At 49.6% G+C, this 20,000-nt stretch overlaps 2 protein-coding genes across 2 annotated transcripts in view; both read left to right on the forward strand.

Moving 5' to 3' along the window:
- Positions 1–20,000, forward strand: part of LOC308302754 (WD repeat domain phosphoinositide-interacting protein 1-like) — a 265,670-nt gene that overhangs the window by 222,176 nt on the left and 23,494 nt on the right. The gene's annotated exons all lie outside the window — the stretch shown is intronic.
- The window catches only part of bahcc1b (BAH domain and coiled-coil containing 1b), a 119,603-nt gene that overhangs the window by 50,641 nt on the left and 48,962 nt on the right, over positions 1–20,000 (forward strand). The window contains 8 exon segments of the mRNA XM_080747459.1: positions 853–1,911; positions 2,427–3,599; positions 4,640–4,751; positions 6,605–6,792; positions 7,331–7,471; positions 11,617–11,849; positions 13,745–14,135; positions 17,979–19,169. Coding sequence (XP_080603585.1) covers positions 853–1,911; positions 2,427–3,599; positions 4,640–4,751; positions 6,605–6,792; positions 7,331–7,471; positions 11,617–11,849; positions 13,745–14,135; positions 17,979–19,169 — 4,488 coding nt within the window.

The following is a 20,000-nucleotide window of genomic DNA, read 5'->3' on the forward strand; positions in this document are numbered from 1 at the left end:
CATCAGCATATCTCTGCTGTCGGGCCGAAACTCCAAAATGTTCATTTTCTGGAAAATGAGCTCAAGTGGAGTTAGGAGGTTTTGACCGAAGGACTTTTTACTACTTTTCATTGGTTCAATATTATTTTAACCAACACACAGACGTAAAGGGTGTTCAATAGCATATATTTATGAAAAAAAGAGAGGGGCAATCGGGGGGAGTTAGCTGGTTTGGCAGAAAGTGTGGAGTTAGGAGGTTTTGTCCCAAGCACTTTGTAATACTTTCCATTGGTTCAGTATTATTTTAACCAACACTCAGATGTAAAGGGTGTTCAATAGCCCTGATATATACCAAAAAAATCTAAAACCTCAAAAATGGAGTTAAAGGACCAGGTCACCTCTGGGACAACCAGATCTTATTTTATTGTTGTGTGGGACACGATCAACACAATCCTGAATAATTTTTTGTGTTCAATCTGTGTTTTTAGATATGTTAGTATTTCAGCATGCTACAACTGGTCATATGATGCATTTTGCATCATATGACCAGTTGTAGCATGCTGAAAACGGCTGAAATACAAAAATATCTAAAAACACAGATTGAACACAATCTGTGGCCAGACAGTGACGAATATTATAAAAGAACACCTGGACCATCTTTTGGGGGACCAAATAAGTACTTTTAGAGGCAAGATTGCCTCTTTGTCTGAAATTCTCCTTTAAACCCTAACTGCTCCCCACAGGCGCTCATCATCTGAATAGCCATCAGCTGGGTGACTCCGAGTTTCCGTGGCACGTGTACGTTTGCTCACAATCTCCATAATCCTAGGTTCCCCTGGTAATCCCTTTTCCCTCTCCCCTTTTTCCCCCAAGATCACTTCTACCTGAGAGGCCTTCCCCCACAGCCCCCTCTCCTCTCCACCAACCACGGCCTTCCGGCGCTGTCTAGGACCGCGCCCGGCCACCCGCTGGGCTCCTGCAGCAGGGAGACAGACTCCGGGGGAGGCGGAGGTGGGAAGAGCTCCAAAGAAGCCTCGGAGAAAGGCGGCGCTCCTCCTCCGCCCGCCTCCAAAGAGAAGGAGCGCTCCGTCAGCAAGGAGAGACACCAGGAGAGCAAAGAGAGACAAGAGAGGCACCACCATCACCACCAACACCACCACCACCACCACCAGACGACGCCAGCCCTGCCCGGCCACCTCCAGCCGTACCCCCACCCTCACCACCCCCTCCCCCCTCACCTCGCCCCTCTGGCCAGCAGGGGGGAGGAGGAGCACCGGCCGCCGCTCCCCGCCCAGGAGAGGCACAAGGACTACAGGGACGGCGGCGGCGACTGCGGAGGAGGAGGACAGGGGACCAAACACGCGACGAGTAGCTTCAAGCTGTCCGGTGGCGGCTCGTCGTCAGGGGGGGAGTCTGCCTCTGCCGGCCCGCCGGGGGGAGGAGCCAAGGCTGCGGCGGCGGGGGGAGGGCTGAGCAGCTGCAGCGGCGGCGGCGGGGGCTCCGCGAGGCCTCCGTCGGGAGGGGGCGCGACGAGGAGGTGCTCCAAGGAGGGCGCGGTGAGCGGGGAGATGAGGATCAGCGAGGCGCCGGCCGTGTCCTCCTCCTCCTCCTCCTCCTACTCGGTGGCCTCCTACTCCATGCCGCCGCCTCCCCCTCCCCCCCTGCACGTGGGCGGAGGCTGGCTACACCACCCGCACCACCCACACCACGCCCATGCTGAGTTCTACTGCCCGCCGGCCCCTCCGCTCACCCTGAGCCACTCCTCCAAGGACCCCGCCGCCTCGGCCCCGGGTGGGCCGGGAGGCAGGGAGGCCAAGGTCAGCGGAGGCCCCACCTACGTGCCCTCCGTGGGGCCGCTGGGGGACCTGGCCGCGCCCGACTGCCGCGGTGCCGGCGGCGGAGGTGGGAGTGGCCGCAAGGGAGACGGCAAAGGTATGCTACCGATGGTTTAAAGTAACTAAAGTACTCAAGTACTGTACTTAACTCATTCTCTGCCCCCCAAAAAAGAGTGTTTTTCGCAGAGAATGTGAGAAAGGCAGAGAAAGTAAAATTTTGAGGTACTTTCACTTTATTGGAGTATTTCCACAATGTATTTCAATGTATTTCAATACCCCTGTCCCCTGTCCTTTCAATGTATTTCACAATGCGTCCTTTCAATGTATTTCACAATGCGTCGCGCAGTGACGCATTGTGAGCTTTTGGATCTGCTATTTTCAAAAGATCTTTATACATTTTACACAATTGAAAACTTGTGAAACGCATTCCGCAATCCAAAGTACTTCTACTCTTGGAACCTTAAGTACGTTTTGATACCAATACTTTTGTACTTTCACTCAAGTAAATTCAGAATTCCGGACTTTCTCTTGCAACAGATTATTTCTTCACTGCAGTATCGATACTTTTGCTTTGAACCAAAACATGTAAAACCCTTTTCTATCGCCCGAAAGGTACCGAGAAGAGCGGAGGAGGTGGAGCCTACGAAAGCCCCTCCCAACCCCCCCACCCCCACCACAACCCCCCCCACTGCGTGCAGCCCGCCGGCTGCCAGAGGAAGGACCCGCCCCAGCCGCCGCAGGAGCCCCAGCCCCATCAGCAGCAGCTGGGCTACGGCAAGGCCGACAGGCCGCCGGACTGGGCCCACCACCACCACCACGGCCACCACTCCCAGCACCCGCCCAAAAACAACAACAACAGCAACAACCCCGGCGCTCCGTCGGGGCTGCGCTCTTGCAGCCTCGAAGCCCCTTCGTCGTCGTCGTCCACCTCTTCTTCTTCGTCTTCTTCTTCTTCGGTGGAGGTCCTGGACGTCTACCGGGCGTCCATCCCCCTGGAGACCCAGCAGCACCCGGGCTCCGGGCCTCACGGAGGCGCCGCGTCCAGGAGCGGCCCGTACGCCAGCACGCCTCCCTTCAGGGACTGTTCCCACCCTCCTCCTCCTCCTGCTGAAAGCAAGGGGGCTCAGAGGGAGGGCCAGAAGGTGGCCAGGATCCGCCACCAGCAGCACAGCAGCCAGGGCGCGGGTCCGGAGGAGAAGGGGCGGGACGGGACTCAGTCTCAGCAGGCGTGGGGGCCGCGGGGGCCGCACCAGGACGACCAGAGGAAGCCCTCCCACCACGAGGGGAGAGGTGTCTCGAACCAGGGACAGCACGCACCCCCGCCGCCCACGTCCCAGCCTCCCCTCCCCCTCCCGTCCCGCTCCTCGCCGCACCCAGCCTCGGCGGACGGGGAGGCCAGCGCCATGAAGAGCCTTATGAACTACAGCTCCCAGCAGCCTCTGCTGCTGCCCCAGCGGAGCCCCTTCGGCGGCCTGGGCTGCCTCAAGCAGGGGGGCGGCGAGCGGTCGGAGAGGGCCGGGGGAGGCGAGAGGACGGGAGGCGGCGGGAGGAGCAACGCCTCCCCGCAGGAGCCCCCCAAGCAGAGCCTCCCCCCGCGGAGGGGCTCGGGCAGCGAGGGGGACCGGGGCGAGCGCGGCGGGGGCAAGGAGCCGGGCGAGGCGGGGGAAGGGGAGGTGCGGCAGCCGCCCGTGGGCATCGCGGTGGCGGTCGCCCGGCCCCCGCACCGCCCCGCGGACGCCCCGCCGGGACACAGCCGGCAGGGCAGGGTGCTGCCCAACATGAAAGGTCAGACTCTGTCTCCGTCTCGTTCTATTTGGCATGTTTTATAGTTTTTAAATGATTATGAAATTACATTTCCCCAACTGTTTTAAGAGGCAGTTCACCTAGAACTCTGGTTCTCGACCTGGCTCCCAAATAATTGTCAAAACACTAAGATTCTAATGTTGCTATAACATTAACACAGTTACTGCCGAACCCGACTAAAGTTTTCAAATCCAACCGTTGCCAGCAAAATCCGACTTGAGTCGTGTTATAGCGTTTCCTATTGTAAACCGTATAGCGTGCGGTCTGCGGCACCCGGTACTGATGCAAGAACTCAAATTCCCATAATCCTTCGGGAGATGAAGTCATCAGGAAATAGGATCTGCTGTTCACAACAGTGTAATGATTTTCAGGAAAATGGATGTATCTCAGAATCTATCTCTTGATTGCGTTCTTGGTCAAAACAAGCCCTTCTCTACAGGCCATAACAATAGCACGGATATAAAGACAAATCATTGGCCATTACCGTAAAATATGGTAAAAAAACTGACAGCCCCGGCAGAATCTCCTGAATTAATATATACCTGGCAGATACTGTAAATGTCAAGGTATTTTCTTTAAAACATTGAAAAGTGAGTTTTTGTGGTGATACTGCACAAAAGGAGTTAAGCACAAGTATACTACTTTTGTTCCATTGATCCAAGGAGGGGGGTGGGGGGGGTCCCCATATGTTTAGCTTAATGTTAACATTCTTTTCTCACGCAACAGTAAGCAGACCAACATACTGTATAAGTGTATAGGGGGTATCTGCACAAGTGACAATTGAAGGACTTTTTAATACAAAATGACACATTAAACATTAGCCAAATTGTCAAATATTAGAGGCAGAAATTGTGAGGTTTGAAAGGGTTGAGAACCACTGCCCTAGAACGTACTGTCTACTCACTAGTATCACTTCTGTGTTGTGAACTGCACTATAAGCGTGTTCAGCGTGTTTGAGGCAGAGTCGTGGTTGTTGCCAAGTAAGCACGCTGACATCCCCCGCCTGTGTGTCTTCAATCCAGGCGTGTCTCGCTCTGTGTATCCTCTGGGCCGGGAGGCGGAGGAGAGGAAGAGGATGACGGAGGAGCAGATCACCCTCCATCACCTGGACAGAGACAGAGAGATGCTCATCAGGTACATGGACACACGTGCTCACGCACATGCACACACACACACACACACACACACACACACACACACACACACACACACACACACACACACACACACACGTACACACACACACACACACACACTCATACGCACACACGCACATGCACACACGCACGTGCACACGTACACGCAGTGGTGTAAAGTAACTAAGTACATTTACTTAAGTACTGTACTTAAGTACAGTTTTGAGCTATTTGTACTTTACTTGAGTATTTCCAATACTTTTGCTCCTACTCCATTACATCTCGGATCCAAATATTATACTTTAGTCCTCTGCAGTTATTTGAAAACTTTAGTTACCAGTTACTTTGCAGATATAAATGATTATCTTACAATAAATGCGAGAAATGTCTGTGCGTATGTGCCTCTCTGTGAGTATGTGCCCCGCGTATCTCGAGAACTGTTTGTCCCACCGGCTTCAAATTCAGCATGCGCGTTCCCCGCCGCAGTGCGGAGTGCATTGCCCAGCCTCGACTCGACCCGGTACGCGGTTTTCCGGAACCGGGGCGAAAGGTTTGGAATCTCCGTATGCGGAGCTGATGTCTGGCTGTTCCAACGCCTCGCAGCGCGAGGCGTTGTGAGCATGTAGATCTGCTATTTTCACAATAGAACCGTGTTATCCAAGATGTAATGCCTATTTTCCATGAGGACTCCCATCTTTGCCATACCATAGCTTTTGCTGAACTGACGCCACTGCTTTTATCTTGAGTAAAAATGTTTTTCCACCACTACACACACACACACACACACACACACACACACACACACACACACACACACACACACACACACACACACACACACACACACACACACACACACATACCATGCTGTAGTCTCTATTCATCTCTCCCTGGTCTGATAAGCTGTAGGTTCTTTTATCCTCTGTGCATCTCTCTGCCTCTCTGAGGCGGTGCTGCTGCTGCTTCCCTCCATCCATTTTGTCTCCCATTCAGCCTTTGATGTGATATTCCTCTCGCTCCGAGGCGAGGTGTGATCCATTAACGTTACTGCCACTAATACTGCTGCGTCTGAAGTATCGGCCCCTTATTATTATTATGTAGTCATATTAGGGACGCGAGCACGCGGCGAGCGCACAGACACACAGAGTTACACACACAGACACACAGACGCATACGCACGGGCACACGCACACACACACACACATAATGAGAGCTCGGATATCTTGGTTCCTGGATGGTGGAAGGCCATTTCTGTTGTCCCCTTTCATTTATTGTGTTGCTGCTATTGGGGATACTAATACCACAGTGATGATGGTGTTGATGACGAGGAATAGGCTATGATGATAGTGGAGATAATAATTATAATAATATGAATATGAATATTATGGGTAATAATAGTTATTATTATAATATAATAATCATTAAAATTTTGATGATGATGATGATGATGATGATAACAAAGATATTCAGAGAACTAAGGAGGATAAAGAGTTGCAATATTTAATCTAAGAAACCAGTTTAATCAATTATCAAAATAGATATAATATGTAATTCAATAATTGTTTTTTATCTACAGAAACGTGTCGGGTTGTTAGCTTGTAGGTTGTTTTCATTGTACAACAACATATTAAATTGCAGTTTCTGAACTGCCCACAGCCCTCCTCTGAGACAGAGGCAGAGTAGGTACAGGTACTACTGTAGGTTGAAAATGGGTGAAAGTGGTTCCTTTTTTTCTGTTTCTGTATTATTCAATGCAATAATAGAAAATAGTCAATTAGAATAAGCGCTACGATCATGGATGGATGTGGTTGAGAACTTACGACACCTAACAAACCACTCTGCCCCTTTAAGGGAAAACAAGGAGCGGGTGGAGTTTGCCAGGATCCACCCCTCCAGCAGCTGTCATGGAGACCTGACCTCTCACCTGCTGGTCCCCGGGGGAGGAGCCGGCCAGCTGGGGGCGGACCCGTCTGCACACGCTCACCACCACTGGATGCAGAGGACAGGAAGTCCCTCCCTCTGGATGGGTCATTCCTACGGTGAGTGGAGTCCAAGACGGAAATAGCAAGACACAGACATTCCGGTTTACTGTACTTCCCGTATCTGCGTGTGACGTAGTTGGATATCTTTTAAGGAGGGGGAAGCAGATATTCATTTCCAATGGGAGAGCTACTTGGCACGTTCAGAAACGTACTTTGTGCTCTTTGGATACCTCTATAAAATGATACAGTGTTCACATCGAAAAGCTACACAGCAGAAAACAATGTGTGATATGTCTTCTTTTATTTTATAAAGGTCTCTATTGTTCAGAAATAATGTTTGTTCATAATTAAGATGTTCAGCCGGCTCTCATAGCCACCAAAGTTATTTCACCGAACTTCCGGGGTAGTGCGACGAATCTGCCGGCTAGAATTGCAGGGTAGAGAAAATGACGTTGGCGACCTTTCCTTAAATTTGAGTTTTCTTGAGTGGAGTGGAATAGGCTGTATTACCAATGATACTGATTAAGCCTAAAATAACAACATATGTTACTTTTTTCACCACTGCACGTGGCTAACGCATTCTGTCTAATTCCAGGGTTGAGCCATGTGGGCATGGGTCCGGGCTTCCCCCCAGGCCTGCCTGGCCCCCTGCAGCCGGTCCTGGGCTCACTCACCCAAGACCCCGGCTCTCCCCTGGTGGTCCTTCCGACGGAGCCCGGAGCCCACCACCACCTCGGTAAGACATACAAGCCCCCTTCATCGGAACTGCAAGCAGCACAACCCCATATTCTAATTCATACACACACACACACACGCAAAAAAATATCGTCACTGTCGGGCAGAAACCTCGTATCTCCAAGCTTTACATTTGTACGTTTTCTTCGTAGAGTAAAGCCCGGCATCATCATACAAGACTGTCGCACAAGACTAGTGAAAATAGCCGATCTACAAGCACACAACGCCTCGCGGCGCGAGGCGTTGTGTGCTTGAAGATCGGCTATTCTCACTAGTTTAATTCAATTTTAAAAGGATAAACACAAAACGAACGCTTTTGGAGATACAAGGTTTGCACCCGACAACAACGATATGCATCTCTCTCTCTCTCTCTCTCTCTCTCTCTCTCTCTCTCGCTCTCGCGCTCTCTCTCGCGTGCTCCTGTCTCTCCACTCTCCCCTCCCTCTCCAGATGCACCATCAGAGCCCCCCCCTTTGCCATTTCTCTCCCAGAGTTTTAGTATCATTCGCTAATCATAGTAAAATGCTCGACTAAGTCCCTCTGTCAGTGGTTTGGTGTTTTATGGCTGTGTTAATGGGAGCAGCTATTCCACCCCCCCCCACCCCCCACCCCCACCCTCACCCCCTCTCCTCTCCTCTGCTCGCTGGGTTGCCCACTGTTATGGCAAGTCAGTTAGACTGGTGCTCATCTCTCTCTCCCACCGTGGCTAACCACTGGGTTCACAGTCACACTGGTCAAGAGGAGAAGGGGTGTGTGTGAGTGAGTGAGTGAGTGAGTGAGTGAGTGAGTGAGTGAGTGAGTGAGTGTGGGTGGGTGGGTGGGTGGTTGGGAGGTGTGCTGTTTTTTGGCAAACAATAGAGGGTATGCGCGTGACATCATCATCATACCCGGAAGTTATGCGGGAACGCCTACTGAGTGGCAAAAAGATACTTTTTGGCCTTGACAGCCCATACATCCAAACAGAAAAGTCCTATCTGATAGCACTAAATGACGTTAAACAATGTTAAACTGACTTTGCCTCTCACTTTGCCACTCAATTTGCCATTCACTTTATGCATGCGCATACCCACTATCGCATTCTGTTTGTAAATGTGCCCTCCATTGTGTGGGCTACTTACACAGGTGTAAGGAAGTGTGTGTGTGTGTGTGTGTGTGTGTGTGTGTGTGTGTGTGTGTGTGTGTGTGTGTGTGTGTGTGTGTGTGTGTGTGTGTGTGTGTGTGCGTCAGTCCACATGTTTGTTACGTTACGCGGGGTTTGCAGAGTGGTATTGCAGAAACGTGGAAGATTTCTGAGACATTGCCCGGTTCTGTGTGGCACACCTCCTGCTATTGTGTGTGTGTGTGTGTGTGTGTGTGTGTGTGTGTGTGTGCGTGTGCGTGTGCGTGTGCGTGTGCGTGTGCGTGTGTGTGTGTGTGTGTGTGCGTGTGTGTGTGTGCACTGCTTTGCAAACAGGCTGTGAAATTTAATTATCTCCCTGCTCCTTGCCTCGCTCCGTGGGAGTTCCTGCAGAGAGGGGAAGTGCATCCACTGAACCCTTCCCCTGGGAAACATTAGCCCACTCAGGCTAATCTCACAGAACAAAGGTTCCCAGCGACAACGCAGCCAAGGAGGGGATGTGTGTGTGTGCGTGTGTGCGTGTGTGCGTGCGTGTGTGTGTGTGTGTGTGTGACTGTGTGTGTGTGTGTGTGTGTGTGTGTGTGTGTGTGTGTGTGTGTGTGTGTGTGTGTGTGTGTGTGTGTGTGTGTGTGTGTGTGTGTGACTGTATTTCTATGTGCCCAGGGTGGGCTTTAGGGGAAATGTGAGTATTGTGATGCACAGAAAGGGACCACCATATCGTCGTTGTCGGGTGGAAAACTCGTATCTCCAAGTTTCAAGTTTGTATGTTTTTTCACCAAGCAAAGCCCTGCTTCATCATACAAGGCCGTTGCACAAAAGTAGTGAAAACAGCCGATCTACAAGCACACAACGCCTCGCGGTGCGAGGCGTTGTGTGCTTGTAGATCGGCTGTTTTCACTAGTTTAGTTAATTTTTTAAATGGTAAATACAAAATTAACGGTTTTGGACATACAAGGTTTTCACCTGACAACGACAATATCTCAGAGAAAAAGAGAGAGACAGGGAGAGAGACAATGGTAGATAATTGTGCATTAGCTTCAAGGTTGAAACGTACACAAAACCACCTCTGCTTCTGCTTCGGTGTGGAGGGAGGGGGCTGCTTTAGACCTGCTGCCACGACGACCGCTTTCTGTTGCTTTAAAAAGCTTGACGAGCTCGAATGGGAGTTTTTGTTTTCCCCTTAGGTTTGCGTCACGTTTTCCCTTTCATTCACTCATTCATTCTTTTTCGAAGTGGTGGAAAAAGTACTCACATTCTTTACTTAAGTAAAGGTATCAATACTGCGACGTGGAAATATTCTGTTACAAGTAATAGTCTGGAATTCAAAATTTACGTGGGTAAAAGTACAAAAAGTGCTGGTACCAAAACGTACCAAAAGTAAAAGTACAATATGTTTGAAAATAGCCAAGATATAGAATAGGGCTAAAGTGGTTTATGTATGTTTTATAATATCATAATTTATATCTGCAAAGTAACTAGTATCTAAAGTTGTCAAATCAATTTAGTGGATTAAAAGTACAATATTTGGATCCGAGATGTAGTGGAGTCGAATTAAAAGTATTGGATATTGGAAATACTCAAGTAAAGTACAAATACTTCAAAATTGTACTTAAGTCCATTACTTAAAGCTATACTGTGTAAGTTGCTCAACTAGTGGTCTGTAGCAGTATAGCAAACCGCGGTCGCGTCTGCTTTTTTCGGCCGGTTTTCGCCGCGGACCGGGCCTTCAGACCATCGTGTCCGCCTCGCCTCGCCGAGACGCATCCATCGAGATCTCCCGTGTCCCTCTACGAGCAGCGGTTACAGCTACAGAGCTACATGCTAGACTTCTAGACCAGCGTAAACAAAGCTGTTGAAGCAAGCTATTTCCTGAAAAGACGCAAGATGCACTGTAATTGGCCGGTAGTGTATCATGTGTGTATGATCTGCGATGTGATTGGCCAACGTATACACAACGTATACAGATGATGCAGATTACGTCATTTTGCAGCGAAATCCCGCCCCTGTCAAGGCTAAGTAGAAAACATATAAAGAAAAGGCTTTTGGGGCTGAAATTAACGAAGTGGGGGTTCTAAAAGTTTAGCGATTTAATAGTTAGGACAATTTTAAGATATGTTTTATAAAAAAAGTTACATAGTATAACTTTAAGTACTTACATTACTTAAGTACTTAGTTACTTTACACCACTGGTCTTTCGTATGTTCATACTTTCTCATTCGTTCATTCGTTCATTTGTTCGTCGTTCGTTCTTTCTTTGTGATTTCTTTCTTTTCTCCTTTCTTTGCTCGCTCTCTCCTTAGGCCCCCTCTTATAACCACCCTTCTCTCTGTCTCGGTGCCTCCCTTTTTCCTCCTCCTTGCTTCCTCGCTTCCCATCCCTTCGCCTCTTTCCCTCTCATTAGTAGGTGTTTCATCCCGCGCACAATAATGCGAGACGTTCGCGGACCTCACATCAAACGAAGACTAATACCTCTCCCCCCTCTCCTCCCCCCCATTCATCTCCGTCCCCTCCTCTCTTCCTCCTCTCCCTCATCTCTCCCTTTCTCTCCCCCAGTGTTGATTTTGTCGACTAAAACTATGACGATGTTTGTAGACTGTGTTTTTTTCACTGACAAAAACGGGAAAAAAAAACTAAGCTGTGATGACTAAAACTAAGACTAAATATATTGACAATTTTCGTCAAAAAAAAAGAAAACTAGACTAAAACATTAGGGAGGGACTAGTGCTGAAGAGAGTTTTATGTTTGGTTGCTCTCAGGTGTTGCGTGCTGAAAATAGCCGATCTACAAGCTCACTTGTGAGCTTGTAGATCGGCTATTTTCAGCAAAATCAGTCATTAGGATGCCATCACGGCCCGCCAAAATACATTTCGGTTGACAAAATCAACTTTAGATTTAGTCGCCTAAAAACGTATGATGTTTAGTCGACTAAAATTAAACGAAAACTAAAACTTTTCAGGTGACTATGACTAAAACTAAATCAAAATGTGCTGTCAAAAACAACATGGCTCTCTCTCCGTGTGTCTCTCTAGATGTGATGGAGCAGTCGGGTCTGTGGCCCGCGGTGTACGGGGGGCGGGGCCCCTCCTCTCACCTGCAGCATCACCCCGTCTACTCCCGCTCCTCGTTCCTACGGCAACAGGAGCTGTACGCGCTGCAGCATCAGCACCACCAGCACCAACAGCAGCAGCAGCAGCAGCAACAGCAGCAACAACAGCAACAACAGCGGGCCATGGAACACATGCACAGACACTCCCTAGGACAGGTAGAACACATGCACACACACACACACACACGCACGCACACACACACACACACACACACACACACACGCACACACACACACTCACACTCAGTGGCGTAAAGCAGTGGTTCTCGAACTTTTAAATTTGAAGGTCTCCCCTTAACTTTGACAGAGTACAAATGGGTCCATTTGGTTCCATTTGTACTCTGTCAAAGTTACAGATCTGCAAGGGTCAGTTTAGACCCCCATAAACGAACCTAGAGAGTCCCAGAAATGCACTTTGAGAACCACTGGTGTAAAGTAACTCAAGTGCTCAAGTACTTTACTGAGATACAATCTTGAGGTATTTGTACTTTACTTGAGTGTTTCCAATTTCCAATCTTCTACTCCACTACATCTCGGTTCGAAATATTGCACTTTTACTCCACTACATTTATTTGAAACCTTGCGTTACTAGTTACCTTGCAGATATACATTATAATCTTATAAAACATACATTAACCACTTTAGCCTTATTTTATAGTGTCCAGGTAGCTCAGACGGGTAGAGCTCTCGCTTTTGGACCACAAGGTCATGGGTACGATCCCGGGCACAGCCAACTCAGCGTGTGAGTAGCACGGCTTGGGTGCGGCAAGTCGTGCTGCAAGTACTGGGAGTTGATAGTAGGTGTGGCGCTCCACCTCAGCAATCCATCTCCCAGGGGTCTAGCGCATTGTAACGGGGCCAGCGTGTTACCAGCTGTTACAGACAATAAGCCACTCCCGACCTATACTTGTTGATACCCAGGCTATTTGAAAATAGACGATCTACAAGCTCACAACGCGCCCGATTCGATGCGTCATTAGCTTGTAGATCTGCTATTTTCTAACATTTTGTACATTTACTTTTGGTGTTTTAAGTATATTTTGATACTTCCATACTTTTACTCAAGTACATTTTCCGAACTGTTACTTGTAACAGCTTAGGCTGCACCCACACCAAACTACCTATGAGAGTGGGTTCCCCATTCTGCCAATGCATTTCAATGAGAATGGAGCATTTATTTTTGCAGAAATCCTCTACTTGCATGAAACCACTCCATTCCCATTGAAATGCATTGGTGGAATGGGGATTCCACTCTCATAGGTATTTTGGTGTGAGGGCACCCTAACAGAGTATTTCTAGATTGCAGTATTGCTACTTTTACTTTTTAGTAAAACGTGTGAGTACTTTTTCCACCACTGCTCACACTCACACTCACACTGATTATTCCGACACTTTGTCTTTAGAAGAAACGTGGCATTGTGCGTTTTCCCCCTCTAACTGGCGTTCATGAAAATACAGTCCGGTTTAATCCTGCGACATCTCCAATGCTGTTATGAAACTGGTCTGGTGCAGGGGGGTCTTGGACGCACGTCGTGTTCCTCTGCGGTGGGCTCGGTAGCACAGGCGCACGCTTTCAACACACGCAGCACAAATATTATGATTTCCCAACAGCAGCAGAAACATTTCGCAATCACATGTGTGGCAGCAGTGTTTGCCGAAGACATTAATAACAACAACGAACTCTAGCGTCCCTGTTCCGGGGGCCAAACAGCCACGTTCACAAAATGTTGCGTGGCGAAGCATTGTGGGCTTGTAGATCTGCTTTTTTTTTTAAATGATATTTGGTGTAGAGGGGAAAAAGGAGCTGACCTGATCTACAAGCTCACAACACCTCTTGGCTAAAGTTCTCCGAATATGGATGTTAGGGTTCAAGTGGTTAATATAAAAAAAGGAGAAAAAAATGTTTCTATCACACAAAGATTTGGAGGACCCCCTGTAGTAACTCTGAGGACCCCCTAGGGGTCCCGGACCCCCTGTTGAAGACCCCTGCTTTACACCACTGCTCTCAATCACTCTCTCTTTCTCTGTCTGCCACCCTCCCTCCCTCTCAGCAGAGGAAGCCAGAGGAGCACGCCATCACCATCGAGGACTCGTCTCACGAGTCCTCGTCCTCCTCGCGGACCTCCTCGTCCTCGTCCTCGCCCTCCGCCCGCGTGCAGCAGGCCAAGCCCTTCTCCCACACCCCTCCTCCCCCGCCCAAGACCTCCACGCCGTCCCCGGGGCTGTGTCCCGCCAGCCGCCAGTCGCCATGCTACCACTCGTCCTCGCCCTCCCGGAGGCCGCCGCACCCACTCAACCCCGCCCCCAGCCCGGCGGCCGCCGCCCCCAGGTCCCCGGCCCTCAGCCCCGCCCCCTCGCACCTCTCCAAGGGCCCGGACGGAAGGGGGAGCGACCGGGGGGAGGGCCAGCCGCCGCAGGACTACCCACAATCCCTAGAGCCAGGTGAGTCCTGGGACGTTGTCTCTTCAGTATTCCTCCTACGTAGTAAAATAAGGGGTGTTAAAGATATACCCGAGGGAAGTTAAATGAACACGATGAATTGCACTGTCCAAAACATAGCCCAAATAAAATGTATGAATGCTGTATATTTCAAATGTATAAATATTTCTGTTATGAATTTTCTTTTTATGGTTGTGGCTAGTGGCTAGTCGTCTATGAGAGGGTCTGTGTATGTGTGTGTGTGTGTGTGTGTGTGTGTGTGTGTGTGTGTGTGTGTGTGTGTGTGTGTGTGTGTGTGTGTGTGTGTGTGTGTGTGTGTGTGTGTGTGCGCGCGCAACGCGCGTGCGTGCACACATGTACAGTATGTGTAATCCTGTCTCTGAATCTAATCTCACAAACCACAATTTTGTCAAGATGGGGAGAATACAAGTGTGGAGAATATAATTATAATACCTTGTTAAAGTGACCATGTTGTGAAATTATGCATTTGTAGTTATTTTACTGTAATTTAACAACATAACCAGAACAGAGAGACGTTCATGGATTTATATTTAAAAGTAACTTTTATTTCCCCCCCTGGACTCAGGGTATGGCAGCTGCATACCCCTGCCATACCCAATTGACACCCCTGAGAGAGAGAGAGAGAGAGAGAGAGAGAGAGAGAGAGTTAGAGAGAGAGTTAGAGAGAGATGGGGAGATGAAACAAGCGAGGGAGGGAGATGCTACGCTACACAGAAAATGTCTCCATTTATAACTCTGAGAGTGTACAAGTGTAACCAAATGGACCCTTGTGGGTCTGCTGGACTACCTTTGTACACTCCCAGAGTTAAAGTAACGCCGAGGCTTGCACAGTGTTCACTAAGAGCTCTGTTCTTTGAAGCGTGTTATTCTTTGATTTTGGAGAGAGCGTTTGAAGCGCCGGTGCACTCTTAGTCTGTGTGTCCTTGAGTGTGTGAGTGAGTGTGCGTGTGTGTGCGCGCGCGCGCGCGCGCGCGTGTGTGTGTGTGTGTGTGTGTGTGTGTGTGTGTGTGTGTGTGTGTGTGTGTGTGTCTGTGTGTGTGTCTGTGTCTGTGTGTGCGCGCGCGTGTGTGTGTCACCAGTGGTGGAAAAAGTACTCAAATGTTTTACTTAAGTAAAAGTATGAAAGTGTTGGCATCAAAATGTACTTAAAGTACCAAAAGTAAAAGTACTAAATGGTTGAAAATAGCAGATCTCGCAATGCGTTGTGAGTTTGTAGATCGGCTATTTTCAAATAGCCAAGGTACAAAATAGGGCTAAATTGGTTTAGGTATGTTTTATAATATTATAATTTATATCTGAAAAGTAACTAGTAACTAAGGTTTTCAAATAAATGTAGCGGAGTAAAAGTACCACATTTGGAACCGAGATGTAGTGGAGTAGAAGTAAAAGTATTGGAAATTGGAAATACTCAAGCAAAGTATAAATACTTCAAAAGTGTACTTAAGTACAGTACTTAAGTAAATGTACTTAGTTACTTTACACCACTGTGTGTCACACGGTTATGTATGTCCGAAAAATAGGAGCAGCGGTCCGGGAACATTGAGGTCAGAGAAATATGGAAGTGTGTGTGTGTGCGTGCGTGCGTGCGTGCGTGCGTTCGTTTGTGCGTACGTGCGTGTGTGTGTGTGTGTGTGCGTGCATGTGTGTCTGCAATCATGCACGTTAGGAGTGGAAGGTCAGTGGTATTTTTCAGACAGGTCCCTTCCTCTCCTTCAGGGGTCCTTGAAGGGAAGCATAGGCGGAAGGATACGCATTTATCTGGCCGCGTTGTCAGGTTGGGGCGGAGGGATACCATCAATAACGCACAGCGCTGGCTGTGACAGGGCCGGCGCTGCAATCACAGGCAGACACAGCAGCGTGTCATCAATATCCCTAGATATAGACCCCCCCCCCATCAGCCCCCCCCCCCATACTGCTATACTGTGCACACAATACACACATTACTTGCACACACATTCCCTATAGCAGGGCTACTCAACTTGAGATGGCTCAGGGGCCACTCAGCAAAATACCAAAAGTCCAAAGGGCCGCAAGCTAAAAATGACGGTCCTATTTTGGACGTTTACATTGATTTTGTACAGTACACAGTCTAATAATTAAGGAAACGCACAGAAAACAGCCACATTTCCATAAGCCAGGCCAAACCTCATTGAACCAAAAGATTGTCATGGATGGAATGATGAAATTGATGACATTTGAATTTTTTATCAAATTAGGCTTTATTCACAAAATGTGAAGTGAAAATGAACAGTTCTGGTTCAACCTTTTTGTAACCTCCCCTTTGTCTGGGTATGCAAAGCTAGTGAACTTTGGCAATTTAAAGGTATGTTTTCTCATGCCACTAACACTCCTTTTCATTAATAGGACAGATTTAAAATAAATAAACGTTTAAACTTATTATTCAATTACTCAAACCCCAGCATCCCTATTCTTGGGGGACATAGCCGATCTACAAGCTCACCACAAGATGCATTGTGAGCTTGTAGATCGGCTATTTTTGGTGAAGAGAGTTATTGTATGGAAAAATAACTCAAGTACAGTTCAACTCCCCCTCAGATGCACTGTACTTGTAAAACAGTTTGATGCTTTGAGCTTTGTAAAACACAACAGCTCGTTGGAGGAGATTTGTGTTAATAAGCATAGTTCCTTGGCTGCAGCGCGATCTGTTGGAATGCTTGGACTGTCGGTGCCATAGAGTTATAGTCGGAGCTGACTGGCTCACTGGCGGAGTCGCAGAGGGAGAGACAAGCAGCGGAGACAAGGGCTAGGTCTTCATTAGACTGAAACATGACGATCGCGGGATTCGCGGCCGTTCATATCGCACGACCGTCATGCGTCTCCTCTCCAGTGAGCCCGACTGCGGTTGTCTGCTGCAAAATCTCCGCATATTTGTCTGTCTGACTGTCTCGTTGTACTGTAGCTCTAGTGTAGCCGCCTGCATCTCTGCACTGCTACTGCATTCGCTTCCTGACTCTTATCCCTAACTACGGAGCGCACCGAGGGTCAAACATCACCGCGTTTTGCGTTTCGCGTTAACTTTGACAGGCTTAGAAAAAATCATATTTTTTTTGGCATGATCATGACGGGCCGCACAGACATGCGGAAAGGGCCGCATGCGGCCCGCGGGCCGCGGGTTGAGTAGCACTGCCCTATAGGCTCCCGCCAGGCACGTGCACACATAGACGTCCAAAAGGGGGCTCGAGCCCCCTTTGTCCCTTTATCCGTCTGTAAAAAAGTGCCCTCTCCAGACCACGAATGCGGTTTTCACTACGGTGAAAGAAATGCAAATGCCCTCTTTATACAGTATGCCATACCTGATGTCCCAAACTCTCCTGAACTTGAATGCAGCATCCTATGTTGAAAGAATTGCCCTCTCTGTGTAGAAATCCATGCTGGCTCTGTATAATGGCCATCATAGTCATGCGGCGGGTCAGTCCATGTGCAACACTCAGTTCCTGAGTCTGAGTGGACAAGGCTCTCGCAGCCTGAACCAAAGGGGGAAATACGTACACTCTGAGAGTTAAATTAACATTGGTTTTAGATTGGTTTTGTAGAAATTCAGAGAAATAGCATTACATGGGGGTCCGTAGCCTAATACATGTCAAACTGGGGGTTCCTTGAAATTCAAATGTTTGGGAATCACAGCTAGAGCTGTAAAGAATCTTCTCTTTATCGGGTCCCTGGCATATCTTTTCAAACGGGGGGGTCCGTGGGCTGCTAATAATTGTCAATTCGGAGGTCCTTGACATGAAAAGGTTTGTAGAAGCACTGCTTTAGCCCTGTGTTCGTGGCACTCACAACTCTGAACCTCTCCGTCTCTTTCAGACCTGCCACCCGTGTACACCTACCCGCCCATCGCCACGGGTTACAAGGCCGACCCCTCGCCTCCCGAGGCACGCCTGGCCGAGCCGGCTGAACCCGCCGCCAAGCCCCTCCCCCTCCACAACGCCACCCAGCCTCTCCTTGCCGAGGAGGAGGAGGAGGAGGAAGAGGAGATGGCGAGAGTGGACGAGGACAAACAGAAGGACTTCCTGGTGGTGGAGCGCCGCGGCGGCGCCGAGGGAGAGCGGAGGACAGGGGCGGCGGCGGCGAGGAGGACGGAGGCCAAGGGACGCTCCGTCTCGCAGTCTCCGTCCTCCGCAGGGCAGCCGCGCCCGGTCGCCGGGTGTCCCCCCATGTCCCCAGCTGTCGCGGCCCCCCCGGAGACCACGTCCGCGGCCGAGGGGAGCGAAGCGGCGACGGGAGAGTCGTCGTCCCCGGGACGCCCGGACCTGAAGGCCGGCCTGGAGGAGAGCCTAGCACACCAGGAGAGCCTAGCACACCGGGAGAACCTCGCACACCAGGAGAGCCTAGCACACCAGGAGAGCCTCACACAGGACCCGGAAGACCCGCAGAAAGACGAGGAGGACGCAAAGGAGGCGTCTCAGGACTCGGAACAGATAGAATGTACCGTCTCTGTGCCTCTGGAGCTCATCGGAGGAGAGGAGGAGGAGGAGGAGGAGGAGGAGGAGAGAGAGCGCGAAGACGCAGAGGGAGAAAACGTGGACGTCGTCGTCGAAGACAACGACAAGGAGGAGAGCGAGGAGCGGGCGACGAGCCCCCCTCCGTGCGGGGACTCGGCAGCGGCGGAACCGCCAAGCGGTCACCCGTCTGCCGCGTCGCCCGTCCCGCCGGGCCTCTCCGACTCTTCCTCCTCCTCCCCCGACAACCTCCTCTCCGCGGAAGCCTCGTCCTCTCCTCCTCCCCCTCCCCCGCCTCCCCCCAGTGCAGCGGTCCAGCTGCAGGAGGCCTACACGTGGAGCCTGGAGCTCCTGATCGCCGCGGCTCTGTGTGCCACCAGGGACGCCCGCTACCCGCCCGCGCCCCCCAACTCCTCCTCCTGCGCCACGTCCTCCTCGGCGGCCCCTCTGGCGGCCCCCGGGCCCCGGCCCCACCGCGGGATGGAGATACTGGGAGAGCTGGCCGACCTGGAGATCCAGCAGAGGAACAGGGAGAGCAAAGAGAAGGACATGACAGGTAGGCAGTCGTCCTTTTTACGCTGAGTGTTTTTGACTGTGCTTGTGCTTGTTTTACATTTCTGTCCAACAATCAATCAGTAAAAAAACAGGCAGGACCAAATAGCACATGAGGATGAGCGTGTGCGTGTGCGTGTGATGGGTGAGACGGTTCAACAGACGTAAAATCAGCTGGCAGATTTTCTTGGTTTCCTGGAGTGCACTGTTGGAGTTGAGGAAGGACAATTTTGTTACAATGTTGCAAAGTTACATTTCAGGCTTGTTTTGAAACACGAAAGATTGTAATTATGAGCTGTCGTTCGTCTTGCATTTTTGTTGCAATCAGCCAGCCTTACACTGCTCCCATTGGTAGAGAGAGCAGCATGCATCAGCATACCGGTATGAAGTTTTTGCAGTTTTGACCAGTATGCAGACTTAAGCAAAGGTTTAAATGTCATTTAGATGCATGTTATTCAGACAGATGCTATGTTCATTGATTACCTGGTATCCTATAGTTTTAATGTACATATTATTATTTTGATAGTAGTGTTGTTTAGACTGATGCTAGGTTCTTGGTTTAACTGTGATCCTAGTTTACAGAGGCACTACGCTATGGCATATGATGGTTGTGTTCACTTTGCTTATTGTAAGTCGCTCTGGATAATGCCTGTATTATACATTTAGATAATGTTAACTCCATAGACACATACACAACTCTTTAAACCTCTTTAAAATGCTAGAGGTTCTGGCTGCACATCTAGAGTTGGGGCCGCTATAGGGTGTGCCAAATGTAGTTCTAAGAGCGGCCATTTCTTGGGTAAACACAGCCTTACACAGGTGTTCTGATTAGACT

Source organism: Nannobrachium achirus (assembly GCF_963921795.1).
Source record: "Nannobrachium achirus genome assembly, chromosome: 18".
Lineage (NCBI taxonomy): Eukaryota > Metazoa > Chordata > Actinopteri > Myctophiformes > Myctophidae > Nannobrachium > Nannobrachium achirus.